The 22,674-nt window shown below is 34.4% G+C and overlaps 2 protein-coding genes across 2 annotated transcripts; one reads left to right on the top strand and one right to left on the bottom strand.

Moving 5' to 3' along the window:
• Positions 1 to 195: 195 nt before the first annotated feature.
• On the bottom strand, positions 196 to 12,326 carry LOC110114815 (polyadenylate-binding protein 3). The gene is made up of 7 exons (XM_020847827.2): positions 11,913 to 12,326; positions 7,233 to 8,008; positions 7,071 to 7,148; positions 6,895 to 6,984; positions 2,093 to 2,389; positions 714 to 932; positions 196 to 633 (listed from the first exon to the last, which is right to left on the bottom strand). Exons 1-7 carry the CDS (start codon positions 12,169 to 12,171, stop codon positions 406 to 408), a joined length of 1,947 nt encoding a protein of 648 aa, XP_020703486.1. The 5' UTR covers positions 12,172 to 12,326; the 3' UTR covers positions 196 to 405.
• A 6,414-nt stretch (positions 12,327 to 18,740) lies between these two features.
• LOC110114809 lies at positions 18,741 to 19,508 on the top strand. Its single transcript, XM_020847815.2, has one exon. The coding sequence runs from the start codon at positions 18,741 to 18,743 to the stop codon at positions 19,236 to 19,238; it is 498 nt and encodes a 165-aa protein (XP_020703474.1). The 3' UTR covers positions 19,239 to 19,508.
• Positions 19,509 to 22,674: the final 3,166 nt, after the last annotated feature.

The following is a 22,674-nucleotide window of genomic DNA, read 5'->3' as shown; positions in this document are numbered from 1 at the left end:
AATCATTAAATTATTTTTCCGATAATTAAAATCGCTTCAAACAGATCCTAATTATTCCAACAAGCTTCATAAGGCTCATAATATCTATTTTTCTCATAACAATTCATAATACCCCCAAATCAAATCTGAAAGTTTTGAACAATGGTAAAATTATTTAACTAATAAACTGCAAATCAAAATGTACTAAATAAAACATAGCAAACTTAATTAATCATTGAAACCTAATGATCCATACATTCAACACACCATTAAAAATTTTATTAAAAAAAAAACCTAAATCCATCCGTGTAATAAATTCTTCTTACTCAGCATTTCTAACCAAACACACTACAAAAATTGGTGCCAATCACTTAATCTCAAAAAACCTAATAAATGGTCAAAATCAAACTAATCACATCAATGCATTCAGTCATTAAGTCCAATTGAACCAAGCTGATCCACAGCATCTGAACCAGTTGCATTTGCTAATCGAAGAACTTCCATGGCTTCTCCAACCTTCTTCCTTAGCGCATCGGGCGATTCTATAAGATGAAGAACCTCTGTTTGATCCATCTCCAGTAGCATCCCAGTCACCTTCCCTGCATGATCCAGTTCGATTTGTTCGACAAGAGGGTATAATTGCTCGCCTAGCATCTGAAATAATTTTTCATGAATTTGATGTTTGATTGGAGTAAGAGAGTAGAATCAAAATTTTGAATTTGAAGCGGACTTACAACTCGCTGTTGATCGGGCGATGCGGAAGCTAAAGCAGATGCAAGCGCCGATATTGGAATCGGGCTTCGAACTGCATCGGCGGGAGGAGTGTAGACGTTGTTTGCTTCAATTAACAAAGGCATCACTGGAGCCATGAGGCCCTGAGGCACCAATGGATCAACACCATTACGAGTGTTTTGCATGTATCTGAAGCCTTGATTAGCATTCCTATGGTTGAACTGTTTTTGACACAAAATAAAGGGTGGGAAATTAATGCAAATAGTAAAAGAATGTCATTTAGGAAATATAATATCATTAAATAGTTTTGATACCTACAAGTAGAAACAACAACAAACTCAACAAGATGTAGCACTTCTCAAGCACTTAGGCTTCGTTATGGGTGGCTTTCTTAATGCTTTATAAAGTAGCTTTTTAGTACAAAAATTTCTAATGTAAAAAATTTTTATACTGAAAAACTACTTTAGAAAGCATTAAGAAAGCCATCCCAAACAAAACCTTAGCCTCTCATAAAATCAAGAAATAATAATTATCATTATCATTAGCCTTATCCCAACTAGTTGGAATCTCTTTATGATTATTTATTCACTCTGATTGAGCAGCATATGAGGCTTTATTTCTATTTTGCACAGCTTCTTATCATCATCATTATACGTCAAAAATCCTTTCACATTAATTATATATGCCTATCTTGTTGGTGAATCTTCTCAATCTGTTTTACACACCTAAATTACTTTTTCCACCATCTATACTCTCTCAATAGAATCCACATTGATGAAACACGATTTGGTGAATGCTTTTAGGACATTATCAGTTTAATTAAGATTAGCAAAATTTAGCTTAGCCTCCATAATATTTCTGGATTGCATAACAATCTTGAAGCGCTACTTTTCTATCCACCCTAAAAAAGGTGTCGTCATCTATATCCTACAAAAGATTCAAGTTATTGTTTAAAGCACAGAAATTAATAATCTAAAAACATCAAATAACACCCAGTGTCAAAACAGAAGTATGACAATCAAGATAGGCTCCTAAAGAGAGAGACCCTGTCGTAAAATGTTTCTTTACATTCAACTTACTATAACTCATTATTCCTAAAAAGGTAAAAAGGGAAAAGAACAATCAAAGTCTCTTTCTATGGATGATAATGATTATAAAACTAGAAGTAGGCCGTTAAATGTTAAGCTCACAAAATAAATCATCAACATGAGCCTGCATTTCTTGACTTGCTAGGAATTTCAAACACATCTTTCCAACTCACTCTTGACTTGCTAGGAATTTCAATCAAACTGGATAGAAGATTCAGCCAAACAAAGATATAGAAAAGTAAAGCATGAACAGAACCTAATAGAAACAAGATCATCTGAAGAGAGCTTTCTACCTGCTGCTGCATCTGCTGTGAAATTCCACTTCTCCTAAAACCCATCCGCTGCCCAGGTTGTCCATGTCTTTGAAGATGATAAGGCATCATGAAATTTGTGGCAACACCTGGGCGCATTCCAGGAATAATTTGCTGCTGAAAGCCAAAGCCAGCAGGTTGTGGCGTCACCAGTCCAGCCCCTCCCTGGCCAAAGTAAAGTTGCTGCGGAAGAAGCCTAGGTGGACCAGGGTGAAAACCAGGCAAAGCAGGCATTGGAGGATTCATCGCCCCTGGAGCATTAAGCTGAGCAAAATGAGCCTGGAAAGAAAAGAAAAAAAAAATCAATAAAGCTAGACGGAAAATTAAATATGAGCAAATAAATGGGTTTGCTAGTTCTTTATTTTGGATAGGTTAAATATTGTAAATAAAGTAGATTTCAATGGTATGTGGGTAAATCTCACTAATAAAATTATTGAACTACCAAAAAAAAATTATTAAATAATAACAATTATTATAAAGCATCTTATAATAGCTTAAAAAATTAGAGTAAATCATAAATTAATGACAAACTTCAAATTTAATTATGTTGTATCATATAACTAGCAGATTAAAATGTAGAATAAAATCAATAATAAAAGCTTGCACACTCAAGATAATCACTTGTTGTTCCACAATTCTAAGCTCCTTTCTGTCTAAAAACTTTATGTATTGTTCCAATATTTATTTTACATAAATATCTTATAGTTTAAAACTATGTTATCAACAAAACACAGAAAACGAGGCACCTCAGCTTAAATATAATTTACAAATTTCTCCATAATCAATATAAAATAGGACTTAATGAGATCCTTGTTATAACATAATTCTGACCGAATTTTTTTAATCAAACCAAAACAATTATTACAATTTGACATTTTCCATAATAGTTCTATATAACAACACTTCAACATACCTTCATACATTCCATTCTCCTTCGTAATCATAAAATGAATTATCATGCTACTCCAATATTTTCTAAATTAAAAAAATCAGCTAAAGATTGTTTTGTAGTTTTCTATAATTTTCTATTACAAGCATTAGAACAAAGATTATCTCCCAAGTTAATCTCCTAGCATAAAGCTAAATTTAATAATCTAAAATTGATGTAAATTTTCTAGTTATTGTTCTATTTGGCTTTCTCAAAGATTCATTATACAACTTATAAGTGTATTTCTCCTAGAACTACTACCAGAACAAACTTGAAATAAAATAATGCTTCCCTCACTATTTAGTGCCGCCATCATAGTCTTCAAGATTTCATGTGGTAATTTTCTAAACATTCTATCAAAATTTCAATGTGATCTCATATGAATTTAAAGCTTTGTTTTTATGTATTTTCTTCAAAGCTAATTTCACTTTTTATTAATTCAAAGAATATAATGTATACTTCATCATAACATCCCTTTTTATCCTAAGAAATTTTTTTCTCTAAAAACTTTCACATCATAATTTCTAAAAACACTTAAATCCTTTTTAACTAAGAGGTTTGTCTGTTCAAAAAAGAATGAAGAGCAAAATGGAATACAATTTAAAAGAAATGTAATATATTTGAAGTTATTTGGATGAGAACATAAAAAAATGCAAGTAATTATTATTTTTGTTTGGAGTAAAATGAATGGAGTGTAAAGTTCAACGATAGGGGTGGTTGGTAACCGATGGTGGTGTGATCCGGACATCGGCACGAAGATTTGACGCATCTATCACAGGAGGCGTCGTAAATCGACGGCTATAATTTAAATTGTCATTTAAGAGTTATTTTATGAATTTTAGCTTTTATTTTATGTTATTTCCTGTTTTACCCCTAAGTTAGTTTATTTGAGTGTTGTGACCCAAGGGGCAATTTTGTAATTTTTGTTTTCTTTCTCATGTTGTGGCCTATATATATGGCTTAAGCTATTGTAAAAGGGATGATGAATTAATTGATATGAAAAAATTATTTTTCACACTTGTGTTCTTCTTGTGAGAGAGCGTTAGTGGGATTCCTATGAGAGGAATCGAAGTCTTCACCAGCCGCAGGATGGGTCCAGACTCGTGACGTGAAGTCCTTTGGAGAAGGGAAAACGGATCACCCGTCAATCTTCGGAAAAGTCCAAGGCTCGCGGTTTTTATGTTCTCTCTTTCATTTTATCTTTTATCTTTGTTTTTGTTCCTTTTTATTGTTCCAGTTTTCATCTTCATCATCTACCTACGTCCACCTTCATCTTCTCCATCTCCAAGCCGTCGTCTCCTTTTTCCACCATGCCGCCGGCTCCACCTCATTAGTCGCCGGCCGAACTCCTTCCACCCTCTTTGGGATTTTCTAATTTGGTTGGGTTAATTTAGGGATTAATTTGAATTTGAAATTATTCAAATTCAAATTTCAAATTCTTTCCTAATTTGGTTCATCTATTTTTGGAAAGTGCTTAATTGAAATCGATTTTGAAATTTGATTTCAAATCTGATTTTTTTTTGTCTCACTTTCATAACTCCAAAATTTGAATCTAAGAGCTTTAAAACACCAAATTACTATTTGAATTTCAAACCTCTGTTACAGATTCAAAATCCAAAGGATTTTCCATTTTTATTCCCTGACATTAATTAAATCCCAAGCCGTTAATCCCTCACAGCTCCACCTCTTTATTTCCTTCCCAAAACTGAGTGTATTATGGAATTAAATCCCTATTTTCCCTCTCTACCTCCTGCCGGCTACATTAACCACCGCTCAAATCTTTCCTAAAACACCTCCTTTTACTTTGGGAATTAACTTCCATCATAACTCACTGCTGGCTGTATTATCTCAAATCCTGCCCACAATTCCTCCCGCAAAGAGTCTTCCACGTACTGGAAATAATTCCGAAAATCTCAAGGCCCACACGCCACCCTCTGCTGAAGATTTTTCTCAGGTTTTGAATATGAAAACCTAAAGAAAATCTCTCCATTACAGCCGGCTCCCTCCCCAAATTAATTGGCTTTTGAAATCTCTCCATAAGTGCAAATTTACCCCTTTAAAAGATTTCTAAAAGCTGAATCTGCTGGCCGAATTTTTCAAGACCATCACGTGGGAATTCCTCCACTAAAGCTCTCCAAATTCATACAATATCAAGCCCTCTTCCTCCCAAAGCTGCAGCAAATTTCTGAAAGAAATCTGAATATATTTCAAATTTCTAGAAGGAATTATTTCAGGTTTTTCGGGAGGGCGCTTCGAGTTTGTTCTTGCCACTACTTCCCTACCCGTTCTACATCATGGTGTGGGTGATAGCGGGTGATAGTCATAGAAATAGGCGACGGGACCCAACATATACTAGTGGAGGCAGTGACACCAGTGGTGGGCACGGCGCAAGCAGGCAACGTTAGACGGCCGCGGGCAGCAATTGTCAACATTGGGCAATGGGAGTGGTTTACAGTAGAGTTAGCTTAGCCAAAAACGTGCGACTTTTTAATACATCATAATTAAAATACTGAGTGAATTTGAAGTTCATCAAAATTTTACTCTATATTCTTTTTTCATCAAATTAAACACCAAAATTCTTAAAACTCTTATATTTTGAATACTCTATATTCAATTTTCATCAAACTAAATGGCCCTCCATTATCTCCATTTTCATGTACTGCAATCAAAACATCTGGTTCTCTATTTAATAGACTAGGCAATTATATCTATAGTTTGGTTCTCTAAACTTGAATCTATGCTTGCACGAGTCAAAGTTGGAAATTTTAATAAAAAATGAGCATTATTGATGTAGAATTCCATCATACCTAATACATGAGAAGGGACCTCTATATATAGGCCTCAAAAGAAATTAAAAGACACATTTGCCCCTTGGGCTTACATAAAACAAGAGGGTAAAAAGGGAAATTGCACAATTAAATCAAAATACACTTAATAAACTAAAATAAAACAAAGTGATCTCGATCGTTGATCTTCAGCTCCTCCTCGAATAGGCATGGACAGTTGGATGTCCGCATCAATTATACCAGATGTGAATTTGAACTTCCAATAGAAAGTGAGCTTATTCCTAAAACTGAAGCTAAACTAATCATATATACTTTGTTGATGAATTGATCGAGAAATATGATAATGCAACCCTTACTGAATTATCTATTCACTATTAAGATTATCTATACGATGAATATGATCAAACCGATGTTGATTTCATCTTTGGTACTTAGTTTAGTGACATGCAAATTTTAAAACTAACATTTTGGAGAAAGCAAGGTTGCAACAATATTTTAAGAAATTCATTAATGAAAATCGGAAAATAAGCATTACCACCAATTTAGTCTAAGGAAACCTAAGGTACCTTCTGCGCATGAGATTAAGAATGGAGAGTTGATAATCATCCTAAAACCTGAATTAACCATGCTCAGCACTTCACACATTTAGTTTGATAAAGATTCCAGACCTATCAAACTACATTGAACTCAAAAGTAACATAGCATCATTCAGCCTAGAATAGGTATTATTAATCTTGAAGTTGACTGAACGTACAATTTAATTGAGGACCATATAAAAATGAAACGACAAACTGAGGGGTTGTAACATTCTGTAGAACTATTAAGAATGAAAGAAGTTCAGTTCAGATTGAAGCACTATAAAATTAATCAAAAGACATGATCTAAGATTTTGCATGCAAAAACTAAAGACATAGAAACTTTCCACAATCCTGAGCATGACCAAAAGCAAGTTTGGTGACTAAACTCATAAAAGTTTAAAATTTAGGATTGCGAGTAATTAGAATCAAACCAAACACAAAAAGATTGACTAAAATATCACCAATCCACAATAATTACAATTAAGTTTATACCTGCAGTTTAGCCCTTCTTTCTTCTTTCCGCTGAGCTACTGCAACGTATAATGGCTTCCTCCCAATCATCTTCCCATTCATCTCATTTACCTGAGAAGCACATCCACATGTTTGACAATATAAAAATACCTAAGAAGCTTAGTAGCTTAAAACAAGGCAATCCTGAAATTACTTACAGCCTTATTAGCTTCCTCAGTCGAGGAGAACTGCACAAAACCAGTACCCTTGCTTTGCCCAAGTGAATCAAGCATGACCTATATGCAGTAAAAAGTTAAAATGAAACAAACAACATATTCAAGAAAATTGTATGAAGAAACCATCACATCATAATTCATTACTTTGCTGGAGATAATTTTGCCAAACGGAGCAAAAAGCTCATGAAGTATTTTGTCGTTCACTGTGTCATCAAGATTCTTCAGATATAAATTAGCACCCTTAAGCTTCTCCAATCGTCCATTTCTCTCCTGTTCAAAATTCGCTTTCAACTCAGCCTCTCTATCAACCTTTTTCTGGGCCCTCCCAACATATAAAACCTTATCATTTATAGTTTTTCCATTTAGGTTTTCAACTGAAGCAGCAGCAGCATCTGGTTGCGTGAAATTAACAAAACCAAAACCTCTTGAAACTCCATCAGCATCTCTCATAATTATAACACTATCTGTATCACCAAACTCACTAAATTCCTTTCTCAAGTCCTCTTCATTAAATGTTTCAGGAAAGTTCTTTACATATACATTAGTAAATTTAGGAGATCCTTTTTCTCTATCTCTGTCCTGTCGACGTATAAAGAGGCCAACATACACTTTTCTTTCATTGATAAGCATACCATTAAGCTTTATGATAGCTTGTTGAGCTGAATCCTCATTCTCAAACTGTACAAAGCCATACCCTTTCGACTGGCCATTGCTATCTACAGCTACCTTGCATGAAAGAACAGGACCAAAGGACACAAAAACATCATGCAAAGACTTGTTATCAACTGTTGTTTCAAGATTCTTTATGAATATATTAGCATATCCACTTTTCCTAACGCTAGGATTGCGTTGCGAGAGCATAACCCTTATAGCTTTTCCACTTAATAGAGTAAAATTCAAAGCTTCCATGGCACGGCTAGCTATATAAAAGGAAAAAAAAACCAGTTAATGTGCATTAAAAAGCTGGTAGAATAATAGTAATTTCAAGAAGAAAGGTTCTTCTCACCTGACAGAACAGAGCATTTTACTCAAAAACTGTGGAAAACAAATACAATATCCAAGACAAATACATCAATTATAAACAAACAGAGCATGTGGAAAGATACACTAACTCATAAGACCTTTCTTTAAAAGATATTATGTTTTCAAAATTACTTAAGAGCTTTAGGTTAAGCGATATGCTTCCTGATTCCCCCATGTGGAAAGATACACTAACTCATAAGACCTTTCTTTAAAAGATATTATGTTTTCAAAATTACCTTAAGAGCTTTAGGTTAAGCGATATGCTTCCTGATTCCCAGGGACGAATAGGTTTGAAGTTAGCAAATAATGTTCTTTAACTAAATATTCACTAACTTTCAACATTCAATCTATAGTGAGTCTTATGACAACTTAAACTGTTGTGGGCCTCTTGCCTACTTATCTCTAATTGGCTTTGTGCGCTAGTTTGCATTAATAAAATAATTAGAATAAGTTTCTGTCCATAAAATAAATGTTGTTAAGCATCAACAGTTGAGCAACCATAGATTCTATAAAAAATTTCTTGATTTTTTTTTTTTCATATGGGAGTGATTTTAATAACATAGCCATTGAGTGTGTGTAATGTGTATACATGGACATAAACAATGCAATATATAAACACTCACTCACAACCCACCCTAAAATGTATTTAGAGAGAAAAATAGTGAGGATAAGAGAGGGAGAGGGTGGGATAGAGAGAGGGGGAGAGAGTGTGAAGGAGGAATATAATTATAATGTTCCAACGAATGTGTATAGATGGACATTATATATATATATTAGAGAAAAAACTAGTATGGATATGATATGAAGAAAGAATAAGGCCCCGGGGGAGGGATAGATAGATTTTATATATTTTTATTTGTACTATCTTAGAAAATCAAATCTGAGTTAGAGAAGTGAATGATTGGAGCTATATTTGAATTTAATCATGATTTTGGTGTGGAAATCATTAATTATATTATTTAGGATAGGAAGTGCTGAGATATCTTTTCTATAAGTACATAAAAGATCTCAGATCCATAGGTATGATGCATGGCATCCCATGGTCTTCTATTCATTACCATCATCATTAGCATTGTCTTTCAAGTCAGCTTTATGGCCCCTAATACAGTCACCTTGTTGAAGGTGATGACCACATAACAAAGTCTACTACATAATTTCTAGTCATGTTACCTTCAACCGACCATTTTCCCTTCTTATTCCTTCCGCAGTAACTTTATTTGACTTATTAAATTGTACATGTCGAAGTCTCCCAAGCATTAGCTTGGTGTGACTATCCATGTATAGGATGCATGTAGAGCCAGGCCAAATGAGTTTAATCGCAGATGAGTGGCTTTCCAGCATGATTGCTGTAAACAAAGTATAACTAAAATATCCCACTTATCTTCAATAGATATTTCTTCCATCTCTTCTCTAAAATATTCTTTCTAATGATATCATTACCACACCACACCTCCATCTTTAAAATCTCAATTTGGCCATACACATGCATTTGATGCCCGTGACTTCTTTGCCTTAACACTAAGACCCATGAACACAGTTAATTTAGTTGCAATTTTATAAATTTACTTATATGCTCTATAAATTCTCTTAATATGCAGTTGTTACTCAAATCTAATTTTAGTGGATCTAACTTCATCTAAGGCCTCATATTTTCATGCAATTAGTATAATATATAACCTATCACACCTAGATATCTTTTGGTTTTCCAACACTGTTAACTAATTATTATCAGGCTTATATATAAAATAATATATCATACAATCTTTATTCAGCTAATTATAGGGCAATTGAATGCACTATTATCTTCTGCCATTATATACACCAACCAGAAAAATAGAATAAGATAAATTATAGTGTGAATATTACTTCTGAAGGTACATTGAATGCAAGGAACTTAGAAAGAAGTAACATCATTTCTTGACATGAAAAATTAAAAAAACATTAATAAAAGCGGCAGCAACTTTTTAAAAAATAAAGACAAAATCAAAATGGTTGAAAAAGGGTTAGTTTCATGCCGAGCATATCTCATGGCCTCATTTGACCAATTATCGATTCTTTTCTTACTACAGTCATTCAAAATATATGCTCGTGTAGAATTTTTTCTCACATAGATACAACAATCAGTATCATAATTTATACTCCAACTTACCCATTTTATATACACTTTTTATTGCTATAGGGCAGACTATTTGATCAAAAGCTTGATAGTCCTTATACAACAAATAAACCATATAGAAGTCATGAAGAAGATGGCTATTTAAGCCATTTGATGGAACTCTACCACAGGATCATGCAAAAAAACACAAGCATAAAACTAAGAACATACGTTAAAAACTTGTTTTCATGAGAATATACGTCATGAAAATGCATGAAGTCAAAGGAGTATAAATTATTTCAGGCAATCCAGAAACACTTTTCATCATGCAAAAGCTACACTCTTCCCAAAATTAAAAATGGAAAAATATGCCATATGAAACAAGTATCCACAAAGATATTTCAAAAAGCAACAAGTTTTTGTTAAGATGTGAAGATAGCTTTCTCAGTGGCCTTAATTATAAAATCAAAACTTACAACATTAATTTGTTTTATGTTTTTTTCATGCATTCCTAAAAACTCTGCCTACTCTCTCACAAAATAATATAAATTTTACTGTGCTGTTTTTTTTATCTTCCCGTTACATATTTTTTTATCATTCTCATAATCATCATTGCACTTGGACTCATATCTTTCCAAAACAATTTCCAATGATCATAAATGTAAACATCACCAAAACCTTAGAAACATAATAAAGTTCTTACCTTCGTTCAACAAGTTCTGAGGTTTTTGTCCTATTTTAGGATAGGTTGATCATGCAAGTTACCACAATAATGTAAATGTCTATATATAGGTGTTGTAGGCTGATGTATAATTTGGGAAAAATTGAATTCCTCCTCCTAAAATCTGTCATCCCTTCTTGCTCTCTCTCTTGCAACAAAGGTCAAGAAGCTCTCAAGAATTCCTCCTAAATTTCTTAACACAAGTAATTGACATAACCTTATAAACAATAATCCCACAGGACATCACAAAATGAGGATATAAAATCAAATCTTGATTTCATGAGAAATAATCCTTGTAAATGCACCGAGTAAAAGCAGCATGAAGCATATTTATAATATGGTACTCTTCCAAATGTATGGATCTGTTTCCATACATAAACTAACAAAATATATGTCACCTGGGTTGGTGCATCGACAAGAAGCGAGAAGGATACCACTAAATTCTGTTAATTACTCCAAACTGAATACAAAAAAGCCATATAAACTTCCAAAACCAAGATCTTTCCAGCATCGAATATAGAAAAATATGCCAGATGAGATCGATAATCATAACTAAATACCTTAAAAGAAAGAACACTTCCTAGTGATCAAAAACCACAAGCATCACTAAACACCTGTTTCCATGAGAATATATTTCGTTCAAATGCATGGATTCAAAGTAGCATAAATATATGTTTATGATGTAATCCTCTTCTGAGTAAACGAAATCGCTTCCACTCAAAAATTATAAAAGAATCAAGTGTCACTTGGAGTGCTGGTTTAAAATTTTCAATTCAATTCTGTTAATTATTTCAAGCCAAAGGAAAAAAAAAAACTGATCCTATTCCAAACTTGAATTTTCAAACATTAAAGATGAAACAATGCACCAGACACAAAAAACTTAGCACAATACATAACCCCCCCAAAAGTTACAACTCTTCCCCATAATTGTAAACCTTTAACATTCCAAAACCCTGTATACTCTTAAAAAAAAAAACAAATTTACCTTCCTGCGGTGTGCGATAATTGACGTAACCGTAACCAAGCGACACCCGCTTGATCATATCCCTGCAAACCCTCACTGAGACGACGGGGGAAACCTGGTTGAAGAGTTCGAAGAGCTGCTCCTCCGTAACAGATTTGTCGAGATCGCCGACGTAAAGAGAAGCATTGCTGAACGCCGCGGCCTGAAGTGGTCCCGGTGAGGGCTGTGGGGTCGAGATGTAGGAAGGAGACTGCGGAGCAAGCACGTTAGTGGTCGCCATTGCCGCCGAAAGAAGCAGGCGACGACCAAATTGTTAAGTCGGGTTAGGGTTTATAAGCTCTCCCTACTCCCTGCTGATCAAAAAAACGTTCTGAGATTTTAAATAATAAAAAAAAATTGTTTTTCCCCTTTCGCGCGGTCCTCGGCGAGAGAGAGGAAGAGTTAGCGCCTTTAAAGGTGCGACTGAGGCAAATATATATATATTTATTTATGCCACCAACCACTATTAAATTATATTTTGAATCCTAACATTTCACTTGGGACAATTTTTTTTATCATTTTTTAAAATACGTTTTTTTTTTCTAAAATAGTAATAAGATAATGATGAAAAGTTATCCCAAATAAAATTTAAGTATTTATTAAATTTTTTAAAATAAAATATTTCACTATTCTATTATAAGCAAATTTGTTAATATGATTTAAATTAATTGGTGAGTGGCTTTTTAACCTTTGGGCGAGACTAAGACATCTTATCTTAGTACTAAAACTCTATGAAAATAAGATGGATAAATAAATGAGCATGGAGAACAAATGAGGAGCTGAGTATTCTTTTTGTGAATAATAAAAAATTCATGAAATGAAAAATATGCATCTTAACATCACATTTATGGAATTGAGAGGACTATCGTAAATGTCACATCTAAATAGGAAAATAATGCATGATTTGATTGGTAATGGCTGAGACAAATATGCGGACCACGGAGAAATAGACACGAGTGCTCATTCATATTTAACATGACTTGGGACTTCTTTTGGCAATTCCCTTTGATAGATGGTAAGTCATTGAGGGTGAGTATCATAGATATGGATAAGTTCTCTATTATGGTCACCATATACGAGTCCAGAAAAATGAATACCCCAAGCAAGTGGCGAAGCCCTCTTACTTAGCATCAGGTCCTCCAGGGGGATATCAGGATATGATTGTGAGCTAGTAGCAAATGTAGTTGATAGAGTCGTGATAATGGATTATGTATGTACGTGCCTATTATAGTTGGTGCCACCAACCAGAAAGAGATTCATTCCACCAAGTTGGTGGAATGAATCTCTTTCTGATCAAAACATCCCTTAATCTAGCTCTTGAATGGTGAACATGTTCAGTACTTAGGAGTTACCTATATTAGCACGCATGACATATAGATAATTCAAAAAAAAAAAAAAAATCTCAATATAATGCAACTTCATAATATGCAAAAAAAATCATAAACACATATGAATAAACTATTATTCGTATAAATAGAAAGTTTATTTATTATTAGAATATGATATATCTAATTATTTAGGCTTTGGAAGTTATTTTATCAATTGTCTCAAATGAGAGTATTGGACATAAGAGAGAGAGTGAGAGAGACCAAATTTATTGTGAAGTTGAAAAGAGAAAATTTTGGCAGGCCCTATATAGTGAGATAGTAACCCTATATAGTTGGACAATGACTTGTTGTTATAAAAAGGAGGAAATTTAATTATGTTAATGGGCTGATGTGCTTTTTTATCAAAAAATTTTTATTATGTCACATGGCCTTTATTATTTCATTGATTAATATATATTTTTGCAATTCATTATATATATATATATATATATATATATATATATATTGAATACAATTTGTTTACTTTTGAAGATTTTTATCAACATTTTATTGATTTTGCGATAAAACACAAAAAAGAGATATTCAGAATAAATGTAAACACAGTATAAAGATGTTTGAAGTTATTTACTTAAATGACTAATTTTATGCATCAAGATTTAAGAAAAAATAACGCAATAAATATGTCATTACATTCTTTCTTTTATTTTTCTTGTCAGATATGACTAAGCAATTAGTTGTGAAAACATGCTTGAACCAATTCCAATGACAAAAAGAAGACCAAGACTTTTAATATTCGAAATGATTAATATGTAGACTGAATTGGTGACACTCGTGGGTGCAAGTAAGCCAAGATTATTCAAATTCAATGCACTAATGAGCTCTATTGCGAGCTAGAATATACGCGGCGGTAGAGTTAGAAAATTTCGTCTGAGCGTTGTACGAATATCTAGCAACACAAACAGAAGATAAAAGACACCATGATTTTTACGTGGAAAAACCGGAAGAGAAAAAAACCACGGGGCCACGCCCAGTTGAAAATAATTCCACTAGTTTGTTTGAAATACAAGTCTGATTCGTCTCACAAGTTGAGACAATCAGTTTACAAATCAGCTTCTAACAAAGTTACAAAGTTCTCAAAATCCCCGTTTCCCGAAAATCCGGCAAGTTCCGGCTATTCAGGCGCGGAAGAGCCTCGGCGGTGGTCGAGGAGAAAGATTCTCCCTTTCCCCTTTCCTCTTTCTTTCCTTCTCTTCTTCTCTCTCTTCTCACTTGAGTCCTCTTGTGAAGAATGAGGGCTCTATTTATAGTTTTTCTGGAGTGGCATGGCTTGTAAATAGGTGTGAGATCAGGGGCGAATAGGGAGTGGTCGAATGGACGGTTGATGTTGAACCCTTCGATTGTGCACCGTTCGTTGGACATTTGAAGGCCTTAGTGATGTTGGAATTCGGCGATCTTGGACTTGTTGGATTCGTCTCGTCGAGCCGTTCGATTCGAGCATAAGCTCGTTAAAATCGGAGACCGTTTGGTAAGTTGTTTGAACCTTACAACAACGCTTCGGGTCCTTGATTAAGACCCATTTGGGCTCGGATTGGGTTGAATTTAGTGTCGTTGGGTTCTTATTTCCGAGACGCTTAGTTTGACTATAAGCCTGCTGAAATCGGAGTTCAGGTGCTCCCAAATTTAATTTTTTAAATTTTCAACTTGATTTTTGCCTCGAGATTCGTGCCCGGTCAAGATAATTTTTGCGTGACGTATCAAGCTCGAAGGTCGAGCTTGAGTTTGAGTCATCTCATTTATTGGCTCAGGAGCCAACTCGATTGAAGTAAATATTTAACCTAAATTTTCTTTCTCACTGCATTAGCTTAGTCCTAACATCCCAATTAACATATGTCTCATCAACTCCTATTCTTCTTTGAATAGTGTTAGTCTTGTTGCTAGCCTCGACTTCCTTTATTGCCTCGATCTATAGCCGCTAGTTTCATCGATGTTTTCTTCAACAATCTCACACAACAACTTCATCTTTTATTTCAAACCATTGGTCTCGTCAATGTTTAAGTTCTTCGCCAAAAAGCTTTCCCAACAACTTCTTCCTCTCCAAACTCTAACCCTTGGTTTAGTTGAGGATTTCTCCAACGAGATCCCTTGACTTCCTCTTATGTTTCAAGTCAATGATCATGTCAATCATTCTCCAGCAAACTTTCACAACAATATCCTCTAAAGTAGAGCTCGAGCTCATGAGTAAATGGATGAGCAGAGCTCAAGCTCATCATTTGAGTTCGCCTCGAGCTTGAGCTGAGTTTTTGATTGATGAGCTGAGCTCCAATTCATTGTGGCTCAAACTCAACTCATTTACAATCACGATGCATCTCATTGATAACATTCCATATTCTTAATAACATATTTTTTAACATCCATTTATGTGGGAGGTTTAAATTAAAAAACTTTTTATTTTCTATTATATCAATAAAGCTTTTAAATTACAATACTTCCCATATAGCGTACACAAACATAATATACCAATAAACACAACATACTAATTAATATCAATATAGCATAGCATATTCCTCTCGAATTCTCCCAAAGTTCTAGCATTTGGTTCACGCATTGCTCGAGTATTCTCGTCAGTTAGGGGATGAATTATTCTGTGTGAATGTCGAATGTTGTCCAGAGCCCTATGAAATTACACCATGTCACCCACAACTCGTATCGTGGCTCGGCACTAGATGGCATGTTTGCACCTTATTCGCCTCTGGACAGTAAGCTATGTCTGGTGTCCGCACATAATAATCTCTCTAGCTAGGGACAAAAAGGTTCCCTTTAGAATCATAGATGATCGCGCCTGAGAAATCCGGTAGCCGACACTTCTCTCCCATGATTATATTCTTCTTCCACACAGAACCATCGTCTTCACCATCACTACCATTATATCTGTCATCGCCGCCCACCATAGGCTGCATCTGAGGAGAGCTGATGACAAGTTCGCTGTTACGGCGAGCTTTAAGCCACCGCCACCGGCGGCCATGAGAAGCACAAGCCATAGTCATAAGGGCGCAAAAGATCAGAAAACCGATCAAACCAATATCGTCTTTGACAACAATTGAGGCAAAATTAACGCTAGTGTTGTTAGTAAAGGGTAGGTGGCGAGGCATTTTGCTGGGTTTTGTAATTGAATGGGGTTTAGGGTATTTATATCCATATGGGTGAAATTTTTTGTTGGTTTAGCTTAAGAGAGTAGCAGCTTAAATTAATGGAGAGGAGTGGTTCATTTTTATGGTTCAATTACAACTAATCTGGAATTTCAAAGTCCAGATTATGCTGAAATCATTAGAGTTGACTAGCTTACACTGCTCTTAACAAATAAATAAATAAAATTTTGCTGAGTTGGGCTAAAAAATAAAACAAATTATCTGCAGAAGCTAACATCATATCAAAGTTTCGTTTGTGATGGCTTTCTTACTGCTTCTTATAACCATCTGAGGAGAGCTGATGACAAGTTTGCCGTTACGGCGAGCTTTAAGCCACCGCCACTGGCGGCCATGAGAAGCACAAGCCGTAGTCATAAGGGCGCAAAAGAGCAGAAAACTGATCAAACCAATATCGTCTTTGACAACAATTGAGGCAAAATTAACGCTAGTGTTGTTAGTAAAGGGTAGGTGGCGAGGCATTTTGCTGGGTTTTGTAATTGAATGGGGTTTAGGGTATTTATATCTATATGGGTGAAATTTTTTGTTGGTTTAGCTTAAGAGAGTAGCAGCTTAAATTAATGGAGATAGAGAGAGGAGTGGTTCATTTTTATGGTTCAATTACAACTAATCTGGAATTTCAAAGTCCAGATTATGCTGAAATCATTAGAGTTGACTAGCTTACACTGCTCTTAAGAAATAGATAAATAAAATTTTGCTGAGTTGGGCTAAAAAATAAAACAAATTGTATGCAGAAGCTAACATCAGATCAAAGTTTCGTTTGTGATGACTTTCTTACTGCTTTTTATAGCAGTTTTCTAGCACAAAAAATTAAAAATTTTGTACTAAAAGATTACTTTAAGAAACAATAAGAAAGCCGTCGCAAACGAAGCTTAAGACTTGATTTGGGACGGCTTCTTAATTTTTTGTACTAGAAAGTTACTATAAGAATCCATAAGAAATCCGTTCCAAACGAAGCTTAAGATTATCATGAATAAAGAAGTTTAATTTAATATTAATATAGTGAAATATTAATAAATTAGAATATAATTCATAGAAAGCATCATAATTATATTGTAGCTCTGTTTACAGTATAAACTATCATATATGTTCATAAATATTAAGCTATATTCATTTTTTTTTTTGGGACATTTAGGCCAATTAAGGCAAACTCACACACACAACGCATACACATAGACTCGAACCTTGGACCTCTTAGTTGGAAGCCTAAGCTCTCAACCAATAGACCAAGAAGAGTTGTGTAAGCTATATTCATTGCTCCCAACGTTTTATAAAGTTGTCAGTAAAGTTACTGTGGGGAAAATAACTTCGCTAATATGGTTGTGAAAAATAATTTTTAACTGCAAAAATTTCTAAAAAACTGTGAAAAAGTAACAAGAAAGTTGTACCAAAATGGAAGTATGATAGATGTTGGAAAAGCAAAGCAGCCAAAAAGCTATCCCAAACATATCCTTAATATTATTTTATTTACAATATGTAATTTTATTTAGAATTAATAAGAGTGATCAATATTATTTGCATTGGAAGATTATCTCTTTAGATGTAGATAATTTACAATATTACCATCAAATGATGATTCATACAAGATTTAAAGGGTATAATGAAATGCATGTGAGTCATTATTTTTAATGTGAAGTTTAAGAGAAAAAACACAATATATTACTTAATTGAAATAATTTTCACCAATCATAACATTAAATTATATAAGATATAATTTTACAAAGTTAATGAATACGTTAGTACAATGCAAAATATATGAATTATTGTGAATGATTATTAGGATGGTGGTGAAAGAAATTAAAAGATAACGAGGAAGATATCGAGCGATAATTGGGACAATTACAATTCTTGTAAAAATGAGAAGGGATTGAACGATCCTGATTCATTACATGGCTAAAATCAGCTAAAGTGGTCACTAAGGCACTGCTTAACAGTGGCGGAGCCTAAATTTTTTTATTTAGAGGGTCATAAATTAAAATAGTTTTGTTTGTCGTCTAATCTGAAATGTTAAAATATATTAAAATAGTTATGTTTCTCATCTCATTATCGGAACCAAGAGGAGCTGTAAGATCAAAATTAAGAATGCAAATAACATGACAAGAGATGACCGAAATGAAAAACGAAAGAGGGTATATATATATAACAAGCAAGTAACATGCAAATAACGTGCCCTCCCTTTCCCCCCTCCCTCCCTCGCTTCCTCCGCCCATGCTACCTAAAAGAGGGGATATCATGGAGTTGACGAGCTACTTATGCAATCTCCTAAATGCGAAATTTTAATGCATCGAAGCGCCAGATCTCTCTTCCGAAGATCCGTCTCCCTCAATATTTTTGAGCTTTCATTGAAACACTCAGCTCAAGTTCTACCCAAAGTTCTTCCTTCAATCTCCGACCGTTGTTCCTCCCTCCAAAAACCTTACTTTTCGCCCTCCCAAATCTCCAGTCCCTGCGCTCTCACGCTTCATCCTACGACGCCAAATCCTCTTCTCCTCCGTGGCTTTTGTAGCAACAAGCCAATCGATTACGGCAAAGAGGTAGACGAAATCAACATCAAGTTCGCAGAAGCTCGGGAGGAGATCGACGCGGCTCTGGAGTCAAAGGAAACGGTCTACTTCGACGAGGAATCTGAGTGTGCCCGCGAGGCTGTAAATTCTGTGTTCGACATGTTCGAGAGCTTGCTTGCGAGGTTGCCGGAGAAGGATAAATCGGCTCTGAAAAACTCGATGGGGCTCAAGATGGAGCAGCTTAAGGCTGAGCTACGTCAGCTTGATGATTGATTAGTCAAGGTTTGCCTTCTTGTTCATCCAGTCCCGGAGGAACATGGCGGTTAGAGAGGAATCTAGTAATTTTCTTATCCCGGCTGAGGATTTTGCTTTCTGGTCGCCACTTGATTATTGGTGGGATAGCCAATCTGTGGATTGTCAGTGAATGCAATGAAAAAGTTAATGAATGAAAAATGAGGTTTGGTTCCATACTGAAATATTACAACTTTAATCATCTGCCATTTTTCTTTCTTTGTATGATTACAAGCTCTGATTTTCAGCCAATTATTTTTGTCCCAAACTTGACATTTGAGTTACTACTACATTTTTTTTAAACGGAAGGTAGCAATTGTTATTCTTGTTTCTTCTTCTTGCATTTCTTACCCCTACTGCACCATCTGATTGCTATGCGCTCATCATTATTCTCATTATCCTTATCCAATCTAATGGTGTTGACTTTATGATTGGGGCTCCATTCATTCCTGTTAGAGCTTTACACTAGGTGCTAACTCTTCATGATAGCTCCATCATCTTAAAGCAGTTTTTAGAATAATTTTTTATTAAAAACTGTTTTAAGAAGCAATAAAAAAGCTGTACCAAGCGAAACCTTACTCATAAATTTAGTCATTTAAAACTTTTCTTGTTTAAGAGATGAAATTTAATAATTGGTTGTGGTAGCTGCAATGAGTTTTGCATGAAAGCGATGACTTCTGTCCTTCAAATCACAACTTCTAAATTCAATCCTTCTTTCCTCAATTCCTCCTGAAATTGACATTAGTGCTTTGCTTAAGACAGGACTCACTAAGAAATTAATAATCTTTTTTTTTTCTTACATGTAATTCTAAATCATATGGCGATGTAATTGTTGTATTCAACATAATCATTAGCCTAATTGTTCATGGAAGTTTGTTGGCATGTGATATCTTCCTCTGGTTTTAGTCTTGCTGAATTGCAATAAATTTATGGGGTTTTTATATACCTAACATTTAGAACTATTCTATTTATTTATTTAACATTCAAACTTCACTATTTACTATTTTGCCAATTGAAATGAAGAAGAACATACCTAGCCGAGCAAATCGATGAGCTGACCAAGCAAGGAAGAGCGATGAAGGCAAAGTAGATGTTTCGGAAAGACGGGGCTGGGGTTTGGGTTTGACGAGAGAGAAAGGATCAAAGGATTGTTAGTTTTGATGAGGGAAAGGGTTTTTAGATGGTAAAATAGTAATAGTGAAGTTTCGGTGTTATGAAGTAAATAAAGTAGTTTTAAGTGTTAGATATGTAAAAAACCCCTAAATTTATTTCTCGGCCTTAAAAAAAGATGCTTGGTTATGTATTTATGTGAGAGTTTTGTACTAAGAGCTTAATTAATTTTTTTAAGGCATAGTGACCGTTGAAAATTTTAATTTGAGACATTATTGAATGATAGTTTTACAAACGAAAAATTAAAAGAGCATAATGACAAAATGATAAGGTATATTATTGAATTATCTAAATTAATGAAGTTATCTTTTGACGTAACTGTGTTCCAGCAAAAATACTTATATGCATTTTAAAAAAACTCGGAGTTGGAGGGCTCAATGAAGCAAAAAGGAACAAATTTTAGCAGGTTGTGCGACTACATTTTGATAATTTATACTGTGCGGAAACCCTACGTCATTCGATTACTAATTAGAATGCGTCACGTTAGTAGTACCGAGCTGCGATACTGAACAATGAGTGATAAGTCGCATTCTGATTGGTTTCCGGATGACGTTCGGCATCTCAACATAATAGTTAATCCTACATTTGATGACAAACTAGTAGCTTAAATGTCATAGAAGTATTAGTAACTTATATGTCTTAGAATGAAACACTAAGGCTTCTTTTGGGATGGTTGTTTTACTGTTTCTTAAAATAAATTTTTATTACAAAATTTAAATTTTGCAAAATTACAAAATTTAAATTTTTGTACTAAAAAATTATTTTAAGAAATAATAAGAAAATTGTTCAAAACTAAGCCTAAAGAGCACCTTCAAAATCAAATTTACAATGGAAGAAAAACGTAAAAATAAATCCCATTTACGTTTTTAGTGAAAACACATTTTATTTTGCGTTTTCACACAAAATGCAAAAAAAGAAAAATTTACATATATATCATTTTATTTCATGCTATTTATATATCTAACATCTAAAACATTAATATTACATGTCTAACATCAAAATAATAAGAAATATTACATGGTAGACATGTAATATTAATGTTTTGACTGTTAGATATATAAATAACATGAAACAATAATATAGTATGTATGTAAATCCCCTCAAAACACTATTTTATTTTACATTTTTCACTAGTTTTATTCATTATTTTAGTCTAAAATCTTTTATTTTATGATGACAACATTTTTCTTACATATTTTTAAAATGTTTTTAATTTTCTGTTAAAATGTAAGCATGAATCAATTTATTTTCATAAGAACGTCAATCAATTTCAAACTTTTTTTAATGCTATGCTTTTACGTAATTAATATTAATTGTGCACCTAATTAAAATTTCGCGTCAGAGAGTATAATAAGTTTTTTTTTCTCTTCTGAATTGCTATAAAAAAATGTTTTCTTTTATTTTTATCTGAACATAAACAGTAGTATGAACAATACAAACAACAAGCAAATAATAGCCACATTTGTACTGTTAAAACAAGAAGGCAACAACTAATAATTGACCCACCGAGTCTTAGGGTGATTCGTGAGCGAGCGCAGCTGGAAATCCCTCATCCTGGGTTCGAATCCTCCTTACTACGGCCTCGTCTCTTCAATGAGACAAAGCAAGTGTGAGTCCGATGCCGGTGGTTGGCCTTGCTAGGTTTTGCAGAGGAATTAGTTACGGTGCCAAGCGTTCCCTTTGGAGTGGCAACGGATAGATACCCTCGTAAAAAGAAATTTAAAAAAAAAAAACAAAACAAAACAACAATAATTGGGGCAGCAGTGTTAGCAACTGTGACCAATAATAATCCAAATTTCAAATATGAGCAATAATAATCTTATATGTTTTAAAAGAAATATATTTGGAGTTGTTTGAGTGAGTGTAAAATAAATTTATGAGAATATTTCTTTTTTGCTTATTTTGAAGTGAAATAAATGCAATGTAAAGTGCAAAAATGATATGCTTGGTGGTCGATATTGGCCATGGTGTGGCTCTGTAGTGGCTAGCAGTGGTGGCTTGTGACAAATAGATGATGGTGGTGGTCGGCATAGAGCGGGTAAGACCGTGGGGTGGTGGTTGGCTGCGGCGGTGGCCGGTGGTGGGTTGTCGACATGGTGGCGAGTGGAGAGCAGGCAGAGGTGGTGGTGGGAGGTTGGGGGGGAGGGCAACTGTGGAGGCTTGCTATGGTCTGTCATGTGACGAGTCTATTGTGGTGGGTTTGGCGGCAGAGGCAGGTGGTTGGGCGGCAACAATTACAATGAATTTT

The sequence above is a fragment of the Dendrobium catenatum genome, unplaced genomic scaffold, assembly GCF_001605985.2.
Source record: "Dendrobium catenatum unplaced genomic scaffold, ASM160598v2 fragScaff_scaffold_716, whole genome shotgun sequence".
NCBI classification, from domain to species: Eukaryota; Viridiplantae; Streptophyta; class Magnoliopsida; order Asparagales; family Orchidaceae; genus Dendrobium; species Dendrobium catenatum.
The sequence above is the reverse complement of the archived record's forward strand: the minus strand, read 5'-3'. Positions and strand labels throughout refer to the sequence as shown.

What these genes read in the sequence shown, in the direction of transcription:
- LOC110114815 (XM_020847827.2), bottom strand. Translation starts at nt 12,171, where the DNA reads ATGGCGACCACTAACGTGCTTGCTCCGCAGTCTCCTTCCTACATCTCG. An exon ending in GCAAAATTATCTCCAGCAAA is followed by an intron (nt 7,149 to 7,232) that starts GTAATGAATTAT and finishes TACTGCATATAG; the next exon opens with GTCATGCTTGATTCACTTGG. An exon ending in CTGAGGAAGCTAATAAGGCT is followed by an intron (nt 6,985 to 7,070) that starts GTAAGTAATTTC and finishes TGTGCTTCTCAG; the next exon opens with GTAAATGAGATGAATGGGAA.
- LOC110114809 (XM_020847815.2), top strand. Translation starts at nt 18,741, where the DNA reads ATGCATCGAAGCGCCAGATCTCTCTTCCGAAGATCCGTCTCCCTCAAT.